The following is a 14,220-nucleotide window of genomic DNA, read 5'->3' as shown; positions in this document are numbered from 1 at the left end:
GGGAGGTGGAGGTTACAGGGGTGGATGATTCCCCCCCTGGGATGCCAGAGGAACGCGCAGCTATGGACGTGCTGATTTCTGCCATTAAAGAAACACTACATTTAGAGGATGAGCCCGATCCTCCGGGCATTGTGTCATCTTTTGGTACACACAGAACCCACAAGACGGCGCAGGTTTTTCCCTGCCCCCGCTGAGTTTCATCACACTGTGAATGAGCAATGGCGCAATTTGAAACACACCTTCACGGTGCCTAAAAGGTTTCAACTTCTCTATCCTTTTGCGTCTACTACGGTTGCACGCTGGTGTGTGGCTCCTCAAGTGGATCACACTGTAGCCAGATTGAACAAGGCTACTCTGGTTCCTACCGAAGATTCTCCGGTATTTAGGGATCCTACAGATAGGAGGCTGGAATCACTTGCCCGCCACACCTATGTGGTGGCGGGTTCCATGCTCAAGCCTATTTTCGCCTCTGTCATGGCGGCTCAGGCTGTGGCGGACTGGACCAAGGTGCTCAGACGCACACTCGTGGCTGATTCTGCCCCCCCCCCCCCCCACTACCGTTTAGTTGGTGGACCAGATTTATCAAGAGGTCATGTATTTGTGCGATGCGGCCTTAAATGAGGCCCCTTTGGCTGCGTGCCTGTCCAGTGTCACGGTGCTTAACCGTTGGCTGATATGGTTGAAGAGCTATTCGGCTGACCAGAAATCTAGAAAGGCGGTGGCTGACATTCCCTATGCGGGGTCTCGCCTTTTTGGAGAATCCCTGGATGAATTGGTTAAGGGAGTCACTGGGGGCAAGAGCACTCTGCTGCCCCAGAATCCTAAGGGCAAGTTTTTCTGCGGCAAGCGGGGTCCCGCCTCTAAACCTAATCAGGGGTCCTTTCGTGCCTTCAAGACACAGTACAAGGGGAAACCCTTCAAGGGCCAGGGTGGCCAGAGAAAGCCCTGGGCCAGCAAACAAAAATCCGGCCAAGCTGGTGCGGCGGCTCAGTCCTCCTCTGCCTGAAGGGGCGCCCTCACCCATTTCAGGGGTGGGGGGACGTTTGCGCGGTTTCCTCCAACCTTGGCTGTTCCGAGTTCAGGACAGGTGGGTTCAGGAAATCATTCGATCAGGGTACAAGATCGATATTCTTTCACGGCCGGCAGACAGATTCTTTCCCTCAAATCTTCATATGACCCCAGGGCGGTTACAAGACCTGCATCAAGCGGTACAGGATCTCCTCGCTCAGGGGGTAATCGTCCCGGTGCCTCATCAGGACAGGTTTTGGGGGTTTTACTCGAATCTGTTCACTGTGCCCAGAAAGGAGGGCAAAGTGCGTCCGATTCTGGACTTGAACACTCTGAACCGCTTTGTGCGTGCTCGAAAGTTCCGCATGGAATCGCTCCGCTCGGTGGTAGCCTCTCTGAGTCCGGGAGAATTCCTGGCCTCTTATCGATCTAAAGGATGCGTATCTACACATCCCCATTTTTCGAGGGTCATCAGAGGTACCTCCGCTTCGCTATCGCGGAGGATCATTATCAGTTTGCGGCGTTACGCTTCGGCACCAAGGGTTTTTACCAAAGTGTTGGCGCCTGTTCTGGGCCTGTTGCGGGCACAGGGCATTGCGGTCTTGGGATATCTGGACGATCTCCTGTTACGATCGAGTGCCAGCCAGAGCCTGTTGCGCGATCTGTCCACTACGGTCCAGACGCTCCAGGAGTTCGGTTGGATCATCAACGTTCAGAAGTCAACCTTGTCTCCTTCGGTTCGTCTCCCATATTTGGGAATGGTTCTGGACTCTGCTCAAGCGAAGGTGTTCTTACGGGAGGAAAAGCTCTGGACCCTGCAGTCCGAGGTCAGGTCCCTCAGGGACAACGAATCCTCATCACTCAGAGACCTGTGTGCGGTCCCTGGGGTTGATGGTATCGGCCTTCGAGGCGATACCGTTTGCACAGTTTCACACACGGTCTCTCCAAGCGGAGATCCTGGCCAGGTGGGACAGACTACCTCAGTCCTTGGACCTGAGTGTCTGAGTCGCCAAACCAGAATGGATCTCTTGTGGTGGCTTCAGTCCCCGGCTGTTTTGGGAGGGAAATCCTTCCGGCCGTTACTATGGACGGTGATTACCACGGATGCCAGCCTGTCGGGCTGGGGTGGCGTCCTGGGCAACCTATCTGCCCGGGGCACTTGGTCTGAGGAGGAATCCTCCCTTCCGATATACATATTGGAATTGAGAGCGATCAGGCTGTGATCCTGGTTGGATCATCTTCAGGGCCGTCCTGTACGGGTGCAGACGGACAATGCCACTGCGGTGGCGTACATTGACCACCAAGGGGGCACCAGGAGTGCCCAGGCGGCCCAGGAAGTGACCAGTATTCTGTCTTTGGCCGAGACTCATGTCCCGGCGATATCGGCAGTGCACATTCCTGGTGTCGAGAATTGGCAGGCAGATTTTCTGAGCCGCCAGACCCTGGACCAGGGGGAATGGTCCCTGCACCCGGAGGTATTTCAAATGCTGTGCGCGAAGTGGGGATCCCCGGATGTGGATCTGTTTGCGTCTCGGCTAAACCACAAGGTGGAAAGGTTCATGGCAAGAACGCGCGATCCTCTGGCAGACACCTCGGATGCGCTGGTGGTGCCTTGGCATCAGTATCGTCTGATCTATGCCTTTCCTCCGATTCAGTTGTCCAGGTTCCTTCGCAGGTTGACCTCGGAACAAACACTGGTGATTCTGGTGGCGCCGGACTGGCCACGCCGGTCCTGGTACGCGGACATCGTTCACCTGGCCGTCGAGCCTCCATGGCGGCTGCCAATGCGGAAAGATCTGCTGTCTCAGGGACCAATCTTCCATCCTGCTTTACAGTCGCTGGCTTTAACGGCATGGCTGTTGAAAGTCGGGTCCTGAGAGACAGGGGTCTCTCCTCAGAGGTTATCCCCACTTTACTCAAGGCTAGAAAAGCCTCGTCTGGTAAGATTTATTACCGTACATGGAAAGCTTATTTTGCCTGGTGAGTCCAGGGGTTTTTCTCCTCGTTCTTACTCGGTGGCGAGAGTGTTGGCTTTCCTCCAGTCTGGTGTGGACCTTCACCTTGCGTTGGCCACGATTAAGGGCCAGGTATCTGCACTGGCTGTTCTTTTCCAGCGCCCTGTGGCGTCTAATTCTTTGATTCGCACCTTTATTCAAGGTGTGCGTCACTTGGCCCCTCCTAGAAGGGAGCCTCTACCTCCATGGGACTTGAACTTGGTTCTGTCCGTGTTACAACATTCCCCGTTTGAAAACATCAGGAAAATTTAGTTACCTCTGCTGTCCAAAAAAGGTTGCTTTTCTGGTAGCGATCACTTCTGCTTGCAGAGTGTCGGAGTTGACAGTGTTGTCTTGCCGCTTCCCTTACCTGGTGGTTCATAGGGATAAGGTGGTCTTGCGACCTTACCCGTCCTTTCTTCCAAAGGTGTTCTCGGATTTTCACCTTAATGAGGACATTGTCTTACCTTCGCTCTGTGCGAATCCTAAGCATCCTAAGGAGATTGCCTTGCATTCTTTGGATGTTGTCAGGGCGATCAGGGTTTACCTGTCGTCGACTGAATCCTTTCGAAAATCGGATTCTCTTTGTCCTTCCTGAGGGACCTCGGAAGGGTATGGCTGCGTCTGCGGCGACCATTGCAAAATGGATCAGACAGACAATTGTTCAGGCCTATTTGTTGAGGGAACGGGTACCACCCTTCCCTGTCAAGGCACACTCTACCAGGTCGGTGAGTGCGTCCTGGGCTTTCCAGCATCAGGCCTCGGTGGCCCAGGTGTGCAAGGCTGCAACTTGGTCGTCAGTGCACACCTTTTCCAAACTCTACAAAATTGATGTTCTGGCATCAGCTGATGCCTCCTTTGGCAGCAAAGTTCTCTGTGCGGCAGTACAGTAGGGGACCCAGGTTTTATTGCGGGTCCCTGGCTGTTGGGATTGTTTACCCCTTTGGTTATTTGCTTTCCTTGGTTGTTGCTCCTGTTGAGCCTTTTTGTTACCCAGAAGGTTCCCTTGCTGTTCATGTAAGGTTCCTTTCTCTGATATGGGTGCTGCGTTGCCTTTTCTGATGGTTGTGTTTCCCACCCCTCATGTCTATACTGCTTTGGGACATCCCCATTGGTGAAAACCTGTATGAGTGGGCGGCGACTGTCGGAGGACGTAAGAAAACGGAATTTTTGTAAAATTCCTTTCTCTTGAGTCCTCCGACAGTCGCCACCCCCGCCCCTCTTTTGGGGTTCTTATACACTTAACTGCTTGCTACCAAACAAATGCTTGTGTTTTAACAAGTCTTTTGCCTAGCTACTCCTCCTCCTAAGGAGAGGAAGTCAATACCCCATTGGTGAAGACTGTATGAGTGGGCGGCGACTGTCGGAGGACTCAGAGAAAGGAATTTTACGGTAAGATTTTACAAAAATTCAGTGTATGTGTGTGTGTGTGTGTGTGTGTGTGTGTGTGTGTGTGTATATATATAATATGTATATGTGTGTGTGTTTATAATATAGGCTTTGTTGTAGTCTGTGTGTTTCTATACACGGTGGCCATGTTTGTGTAGACCAGCAGCCATTTTGTTGTGGTTTGCCATTGGAAATGGCGGCAGTGGAGCCCTGTGAGCATCGTGTGTTTTTTTTTTTTTTGCGGTGGGAACCCCATCTCATCCCTTGGTGCTAACTCCTGGATCATCTTCCTTCCTGATCACCGCACATGTAGTGCAGATTCTCCTGGTGGCTGCAGGTGCCCGTTTCTGTGGGTGGTGAGTCTGGTTGGGTCCTCTCCCTCTCTGCTGAGGATCGCTTTGTGCCTGGCGACCGGGTGGTGCTGCCAGGGCAGTGAGGGTTGTCCCTTAGCAGTGGTTTTACACTTTGTGGGGTCCCCCTGGTGACTCATGGAGTCTTTTGGGGGCTGGTTTCCCCACCTGATCCCCTCTCTGAAGCTGCGGGGTCCTCCGGGTCCCAACCATCCATCCATGCACAGACGGCGGTTCTAGAGTCCCTTGTGTCCCTGATGGAGGTGGCTTGCGGGCAGCGGGCTAGCAAAAAAGCACCCCCTGCCTCCATCTGTCTTATCAGATCATGAATCTGATTTGGCTGTCGCGGACGTGGGTCACCCTGCTGGGTCTGCAACCACGCGCCTGGAATCCTCTGATAGTGAGGATGATTCCTCCACGTCTGCGACCGCGCACAAAAAGGCGCTGGTGGATGCACGGATTGTGTCTGTGCATAAGACCCTGAAAAGGCGTTATCCCTATGAGGGGTCCCTTCTTAAGAAGTAGACTGTGCCACCGATGGTGGATCCTCCATTTTCCAGATAAAACAAGGCAACCATGTTTCCGGTTGAAGAGTCCCTGGCCTTTAAGGATCTGGCTGACCGGAAGGTGAGAGGCTGTGGCCCGCACTATGTATACTCTGGCTGGTTCGGCAATGAGGCCAGTATTTGCCATTGCCCTAGTGTCGCAAACTCTATGACCGAGCGGGCTAAGCTTCTACACCATGACCTGGAGGGGGAACAGCTCCCCCCTGCCGAGCTGGCGGACCAGCTGGTCCAGGGGCTGCAGTTTATCTGTGATGCCTCTTTGGATGCAGCTCGCCTCTGTTTGGCAGTGGTCTTTCGGCGTGTATTTTGGCCCAAGTGCTGGTCTGCGGATCAGACTTCAAAGAAGGCCTTGACTGATATTCCTTTTCAAGGAGATCGCCTGTTTGGAGCTACCCTGGATGACATCAAAGGAGTCACAGGGGGGGAAGAGTACTTTACTTTTCTTCCTCAGGCTACTAAAGGTAAGGAACCTCATCGTAGATGTGGGCCTTCCTTCTCAGCTCATAATTTTTTTTTTTTTTCTTTTTTCCCTTCATGGTCGACTGACAAGGGCTTGAAGCCTTTCAGGGCCTCCTTTGGAGGATCCAAATTAACTTGGTCTGGCAAGCCAAGATCGGGCTTCTCCAGACCAGTGGACAAGGCTTCTTCTGCATGAGGGTGGGGGAGTGTCTTTGCTGGTTTCCGGACCCGTAGACTTTCCTGGTGCAAGATAAGTGGATCCGCAAATTCATACGGTCTGGCTACAAGATCGAGTTTCGCTCGTCCCCGGCAAGTTTTTTTTGCTTCCAACTTGTGCCAGTTTGGACGGTACAAGACCTGTTCCTTCAAGGGGTGATTGTCCCGGTTCTGAACTTGGAACGTTTTTCAGGGTTTTTACTCCAACCTGTTCCCAGTAAGGAAGGCAAAGTGCGTCCAATCCTGGATCTCAGGCGCTAAACTGCTTTGTGCAGGTACAGAAGGTCAGAATGGAGTCGAACGGTGGTGGCATCCCTGCGTCTGGGATTTCCTCGTCTCTATTGGTATCAAGGATGCCTACTTTTTCATTCCAATATGTGCCGGCATTTTCCTGGCTTTGCTGTGGGAGAGGAGCATTATCAGTTTGAGGCGTTACCCTTTGGTCTCGCATCTGCTCCTCGGGTCTTCACATAAGGTTATCCCCAGTGCTAGCTTTAATACGCCAACAGGGGATCGCGGTACTGGGCTACTTGGACGATCTTCTTCTGCGAGCAGAGTCTCCTTCTGCTCTGGTGGAGAACCTGGAGATCACAATACGATCTGGTGTGGCTGGTCACCGACGTTTCTGGGCAGCTTCCTCTCAGGGAGGATCTGTTGTCCCAAGGACCGATCTTCCATCCTGCTTTACAGTTTCTTGCTTTGACGGCTTGGCTGTTGAAAGCCAGGTACTGAAGGATAGGGGTTTATCTGAGTCGGTGATTCCTACACTGTTAAAAGCTAGGAAATCTACCTCTAGGAATATCTACCATTGTACGTGGAAGACCTACATTGCTTGGTGTGAGTCTCTTGGGGTTATTCCTCGCTCCTACTCAGTGGCTTGGATCTTGACCTTCCTTCAACTGGGGGTTAAACAGAAATTGACCTTGAGTACCATCAAGGGCCAGGTGTCTGCTTTGGCGGTCTTCTTCCAAGGACCTTTGGCCATACACTCCCTGGTGCGTTCCTTTCTTCAAAGCGACGTTTGGTTCCTCCAGTGCAGGCTCCCTTGCCGCCTTGGGATCTTAATTTGGTGCTTTCAGCTCCCTTTGAAAATATTTGGGAGATTGCCCTGCTTACACTGTCCCAGAAGGTTGCCTTTTTAGTGGCTATCACCTCTGTGCACAGGGTGTCAGAACGGGCGACGTTATCTTGTCGTTCACCTTACCTGGTGATTTACAGGGATAAGGTGGTTCTTTGCCCCTGTCCATCGTTCCTTCCAAAGATTGTCTGTCTGATTTTCATTTGAAAGAAGACATTGTGTTGCTTTCCCTGTGTCCCAGGCCTAAATCCTCTGAAGGAAATTGCCATGGATGTGGTCTGGGCAATTAGGGTGTACCTGGCAGCTGTGGAGTCTTTCAGGAAATCTGATTCTTTGTGCTCACGGATGGACCTCAAAGGATTGTCAGCTTCCTCTGTGACCATTTGCAGATGGATCAGACAGACCGTGGTTCAGGCCTATTCCATCATGGGTCAGGTTCCTCCTTTTCCTGTCAAGGTGCACTCTACTAGGGCGCCTCGTTCCTCCTGGGCTTTTCATCATCGGGCATCAGTGACGCAGGTTTGCATGGCAGCCACCTGGTCGTCAGTGCACACTTTTACACAGTTTTCTTAAGTGGATGTGTTTGCATCTGCGGATGCTACTTTTGGCTGCAAGGTTTTGCAGGCTGCAGTTTAACAGGACCTAATCCTCTTTGAGGGTGTGTGTGGTTTTTTTTTTTTTTTTTTTTTTTTTTTTTCCCCAGGTGGGCTCCAGTTTTTTGGTTGAGCTCCTGTTGCCTGGTTGACTGTTTAGCCATGGGAATTTTTTTTTGTTGTTCCCACCCCTCATGTTTAACACTGCTTTGGGACGCCCCGATGGTTATGAATATCAGGAGATGTGTCCGTCAATGAACGAAAGAAAATGGGATTTTTGACTTCCTGTAAAATCCATTTCTCTGATGTTCATTGATGGACACAGCACCTATCCCTCTGTGGAGCTATAAGTCTCCTAACAGTGCTTGTAACAAAACTGAGTGGCTATAACCAAGAGAGGGAGTATACCCCCTGGGACTACCCATTGGTGTAGCCAGAATTATTTTCAGTATAACCCCATGGTTCTAAATATCAGGAGCTGTGCCTGTCAGTGACATCGGAGAAATGGATTTTACGGTAAGTCAAAAATCCCATAAATCTCCTTTTTTTTTTTTTTTTTTTTTTTTTTTTTTTTTTTTTTTTTTGTGCCCTTGCAAAACGCGTGCAGAAAAATTTACATCTCTGCACCATGGTATGAACGAGTCCTTAACTGAAGTTTATTCACCCTGCATTTCATCTTGCCAGGTCCTTCACAACTGCACTTGTTTGTATATGTATCACCCAAGACAGTATAGAGGAAATTAAAAAAAAAAAATTTAGGAGTGTGAGCAAACTGAACAACCAAAATGTATTGCAGAGCTCTTCTTTCACAACTGTAATTTTCTAGCGTTCTCTTCTGTAACCAGTGTGTTGCTTCTAGTTAAATCAGTAAATGTAATGTAATATATTGCAGCATACCAAATACTTAGGTTCACATTTTGTGTGTTGCCTGAACGTACGCAAAATTGCACGCTTTCCCAGAATGTACAAAAATACACAGCCTTTTTGCAGATATGTGGCGGTGCTATTATTTCTTCATGGCACCCCCACTCATCTTGGTAACGTGCACCAACATGCATGGTAGCAAAGGTATCCTGTGATTTTTCGAAAGGGAGAATATAGTCACCACATGTGAGAATTGGTGAGCTACAATTTAATACATTTTTATTTTTGTGTTTGTTTTAATATCACTTAGTGCATCACAGAATACTCCTATTGAATATTGCCCTTAGAGGAAGGGGGCCTAGTAGGATAAATCGCTCTTAGCTCGAAACTTTCACACCACATTCAATGGTTGTGGTGCTGCCATATATACTCTTTTGTGGTTACATTTGGGTGATACCGGGGAGGGGTTAGAGATCTGCCCATCTCTGCAAAGATGGTGTCAGATAAGGCTTAAGCTGGCTATACAGTAATAGAATTTTGAATGGAAATTTTCAGTACATTAAAATGTTTGCAAATAGTTTTTTCAAGATTTAGTTTTGCCTTTTTAACATTCAATTTTGAAATGAATGGACTTTACTAAACGAAAGCCACATACACTGTTAGAAATTCGTACATTCGAGAGTTTCCATCCTGCTCCTTTGAATTTTATCATCACTGCAGTAGAAAACAAATGTCAATTGGACCCGCTAATGATTAGAAAAACAAATCCATGTTCTTACAACAAAAAATGTCAAACAAAATTCTGCTAGTGTATACCCAGCTTAGGACTTCACACAGCTCCCAGTAGTCCTATACTTCGTAGCCATACATGCATAGACTTAGCAGTGTGAATGGCCGAATCTCTACTGCAAACTGTTGTAGTCACATCTGTGGTTGCTTGAACAGCAACTACATCTGATAGGATGCAGTCAGTGGCCAGCAATTTTCCACCTGGCACCTTTGATTTTTTTTTCAGACGAAGTTTATCAAGACAAGTGGTACCAGCAGGGTCACTTATGGCTCAAATTTTGGCTGATTCAGCAGAATTTGGCCTGAAATTTTGAGTATGGTCAGCTAAAGAACCGTTCTGGTAGTGGTAACTATTTCACGGCTGCTACCCTGCAGGGTTAAATATTCTCAAAAACAATGCTTTTTTGTCAGGTTCAGTTACTTTCACACAGGGGTGACGCTGAAGTGATTACCTCACTGAGCCATTTGCAAGAGGTGATGTAGGTGGTGAGCATTTAAAAAAAAAAAAAATTGGATAATGGTGCAGCAATTGTAAGACAAATCTAAATGATGGTGTTTCTGACCTGCATAGGACTCCTAAGCATTCTTTGATACTTGGGGTTTAAACAATGTGCTCTGATTGGAGGGTGTGACCAATGCTTAAAGTTCTATGTCAATTGGTTTCAAATTGTGGCCTTTATGGAATAGCAGTTTATGCTCCGTGCTGAATTTTCTTCTAAAAGCATAGATCACAATGAATGGCTTTACAACCTATTGTTTTAATTGAATTTACTGCACCTAGACCTTAACTTGGCGCATTCTGTGTATGTCTGTTTTATTTGGCAGAACTTTCCAGCTCCCCTCCTGGTCCTTACCAGCAAGATGCATACAACTGTAAGCTGGAAGAACGTTTCAAATCTCCCCCTATCCTCCCACCGCATCTGCTTCAAGTCATTCTAAATAAAGACACAGGCATTTCAGTAAGTATGCAAAAATTAAGCAGGTGAAATCGGTTTACTTTACTTGGATGGCAGTAATTCTGACTGTATGACCTGCATATATACAGTGGATATAAAGTCTACACACACCTGTTAAAATGTCAGATTTCTGTGATGTAAAAAAATAAGACCAATATAAACCAGTTCAGAACTTTTTCTACATGTGACGTATAAACTGTACAACTCAGTTGAAAAACAAACAAATCTTTTAGATGGAGGGAGGTAAAAAAAAAGAATATGATTGCATATGTGTGCACACCCTTAACTAATACTTTTGTTGAAGCACCTTTTGATTTTATTACAGCACTCAGTCTTTTTGGGTATGCCCACTTTTCTCTGTCAGATTGCGAGGGCATCTCCTGTGCACAGCCCTCTTCAAATCACCCCGCAGATTTTCAATCCGATTCAGGTCTGGGCTCTAGCTGGACCATTCCAAAACTTTAATCTTCTGTTGAAGCCATGCCTTTGTTGATTTGGATGTATGCTTTGGGTTGTTGACATGCTGAAAGATGAAGTTCCTCTCCATGTTCAGTTTTTTAGCAGAAGCCTGAAGGGTTTTGTGCCAATATTGACTGGTATTTGGAACTGTTCATAATTCACTCTACCTTGACGAAGGCTCCTGTTCCAACTGAAGAAAAACAGCCTCAAAGCATGATGCTGCCACCACCATGCTTCACCGTGGGTATGGTGCTCTTTTGGTGATTTGCAGTTTTGTTTTTGCAGCAAAAATTATGGCAAAAAAGTTCAACCTTGGTTTCATCAGACCATAACACATTTTCCCATATGCTTTTGGGAGACTTCATGTGTTTTTGCAAAATGTAGCCAGGCTTGGATGTTTTTCTTAAGAAAAGGCTTCTGTCTTGCCACTCCACCCCATAGCCTAGACATATGAAGAATACGGGAGATTGTTGTAACATATACCACACAGCCAGTACTTGCCAGATATTCATGCAGCTCCTTTAATGTTGCTGTAGGCCTCTTGCCAGCCTCCCTGACCAGTTTTCTTCTCGTTTTTCATCAATTTTGGAGGGACGTCCAGTTCTTGGTGATGTCACTGTTGTGCCACATTTTCTCCACTTGATGATGGCTGTGTTCCATGGTATATCTAATGCCTTGGCAATTTTTTGTACCCCTCTCCTGATTGATGCCTTTTAACACAGAGATTCCTCTGATGCTTTGGAAGCTTTTTGCGGACCATGGCTTTTGCTGTAGGATGTGACTAAGAAAATGTCAATCAAGACCTGCTAGAGCAGCTGAACTTTATTTGGGGTAATCAGCGGCACTTTAAATGATGGCAGGTGTATATGAATTCCTATTTAACATGAGTTTGAATGTGATTGCTTAATTCTGAAAACCACTACATCCCCCAGTTCTAAGAGGGTATGCACACTTTTTTGCAGCCACATTATTTTGTCTTTATTTTTACTCCCCCCCCCCCCCCCCCCAAAAAAAAAAGTTTTGGTTTTGAATAGATTGAGTTGTCTATCAAGAATAAGAGGTCCCAAGAATAGAAACTTCAGGGACCCTCGACAGGAAAATGGAAGAGGGGAGGAGGTATTAGAAGTGACACTGAAGGTCTGGTGGGATAGGTAGGATGAGAACCAATGAGAGAATACGGTCAGAGACCAAAGGAGTGGAGTTTTTTTTTTTTTTGAGGAGGAAGGGGTGGTCAACAGTATCCAAGACCGCAGATAGGTCCAAGAGTAGGAGCACATAATAGTAACCATTGGTTTTAGTAAGTCACTTGTGAGTTTTAGGAGAGCAGTTCCTGTGGAGTGTTGAAGGCAGAATCCAGACTGAAGGGGATCAAGAGGGTTTATCTCAGTAACCAACTGAGCTACCAGTTCACTGACCAGGCATTCAAGAGAGCTGGAGGAAAAGGGGAGCTAGGAGATGGGGTGTTGTAGGTAATATTGGGATCCAATGATTGCTTTTTAAGTATGGGGGGGGGACCAGTGCATGTTTTAAAGAGTTGGAGAAGGTGCCAGAAGAGAGGGACAGATTGAAGATGTGAGTTAGAGAGTGTGGAAGTGATAAACCAAATAATTTACCAAATTAGCTATGCCTCTTCAGTTTATCTAAGGCCAGGTAAGATGCTTTTGATTGGATGGGAAACTGGGACAATTTCAACCAAATTCTCATAGCCAGCATTAGTCTAATACTAATTACAAAAAAATGTATTTTTTTTTTTTATATTAACAGTGTGATCCAGCTTTGCTTCCGGAGCCCAATCATGTCATGCTGAATCACCTTTATGCACTATCCATCAAGGTAAATATTTTTCTGCTGTTATCTTGCAGTTACTCCCCCCAGCTACAGTATATAATTCACAGTTGTTACATCTTTGTATTCTTCTTTTAGGATGGTGTGATGGTATTAAGCGCTACCCATCGTTACAAGAAGAAGTATGTCACCACACTCCTGTACAAACCCATATGAGCTGCCTCCATGGACTGTACTCATTGAAATTTTACGCCTTTTTTCACTTTTTTATATATTAAATGCATTAAATATTTGCAGAATAAGCTATAGCTGTCAGTAATGCATTGAGCATTATATTGGTTCACAATTCACTGTAAGATCTATATTGACAGTGCTGCAGTTCTAGATCTGTCTCCATTGCACATTTATTTGGCTAAAGTAGGGGTAGCAACCCTTTTAAATTAGGCTTGCACTTTCCCGGCCTAGAAGAGTGCCCTGCTGGGTTGGGCAAGGGACAGCACTAGTGAATAGAATCAATTTTTCTGCAGCAGTTTTTCAGCAATATTATCCTATTACTGTAGATGTTTGATTGACTCAGGTTGTGTGACGATCAATAATAGGCTGTAATGCAGATCCCCCCCCCCCCCCGCTTCTGTGTTCTGCAGTGAGCTGACTATGAGTGTGGACATCACAGCTGTACTGTTAGTTTTACATGGGGTTTAAGGCAACCCTACCAGTCTCTTTATTTATTCTGTTCCTTGGTAACATCTTTTCTTTCAACTGAAATAAATGATTTCTATAAGGTATATCTAGGGGAATCTTAAGTCATTGATATGGTTTTCTTAATTTATAAAGCCACCTGCACATAGGATAAAACATAAGCCACTGAGGTAGTGTGTAAGTTGAAGCCTGTAAACCCATATGTCTGACCTTAGGAAGGGGCATTAGTGTAAGGATGGAGTGTTATCTTCCCTAACCTACCTTTAAAACGGAACTGAACCCTCATCTGTTTGATCTGCAGTTACCATGGTGCTGCACATGTGATTTGTTATGACACCAGCCATTTAATGGCTTAACCGTTCAGCTGAAAACACAAGCAGCTGTGACAGTGTTATCATTCATGGCATGCCTTGAATGTAACTGTTTTGCAATTAAATAAATGGGTTTAGTTTCACTTATCTTCATTTTACAAGCTTTATTCAGTATTTTACATCCATATGTGTGTATAATAATGTACAGTGTGTTTTATCTGTACACGTTTTTTTTTTTTTTTCTACAAAACTTATCTAAACCTGTTAAAAAAAAAAAAAAAAAAAAAGTCTCGTTGTTTTTGTTTTAATATGTGTTATGCATGCAGGTTTTTGCGGAGACCTAGGCTAGCCATACATGCTTTCTGCCCAGTGTGCTGAATGAGAAAAATCAATAGATTTCTCCGTCCCTGCTAAACAGCAGGTATGGACAAATCCTTACCTGCTGGCTATTGTATTCAGACAATTCTGGATATCAGAATACCCAAATATTGACTGCATCTAATAGGTTGCAGTCACGTTTTGGCAGACCTTTTCCCTCCTGGCTTCTTTTTAGACGGGGAGATATCATTTTTTTTTTTTTTTTTTTTCCCCCTCGCTTATGTTTGGCTAGCATTACTGGATGGATGAATTTAATTTGAAGCAAATATTATCCCACCTATTTTATTTATTTATTTTTTTTTGTGCAAGTTAGAACATAAAAAGCA

General features: G+C 46.4%; 1 protein-coding gene across 1 annotated transcript in view; it reads left to right on the top strand.

Annotated features, from left to right (window-relative positions):
- PRKAB1 (protein kinase AMP-activated non-catalytic subunit beta 1) overlaps positions 1-13,291 on the top strand; it is a 26,625-nt gene extending 13,334 nt beyond the window's left edge. Inside the window, exons 5-7 of the mRNA XM_082259051.1 lie at positions 10,132-10,265; positions 12,486-12,554; positions 12,645-13,291. Of these exons, the coding sequence (XP_082115177.1) occupies positions 10,132-10,265; positions 12,486-12,554; positions 12,645-12,722 (281 nt within the window). The 3' untranslated portion in view covers positions 12,723-13,291. The remainder of the gene's footprint in view (positions 1-10,131; positions 10,266-12,485; positions 12,555-12,644) is intronic.
- The last annotated feature ends 929 nt before the right edge of the window (positions 13,292-14,220 follow it).

Source organism: Pelophylax lessonae (assembly GCF_965119305.1).
Source record: "Pelophylax lessonae genome assembly, chromosome: 1".
Taxonomy (NCBI): domain Eukaryota; kingdom Metazoa; phylum Chordata; class Amphibia; order Anura; family Ranidae; genus Pelophylax; species Pelophylax lessonae.
The sequence above is the reverse complement of the archived record's forward strand: the minus strand, read 5'-3'. Positions and strand labels throughout refer to the sequence as shown.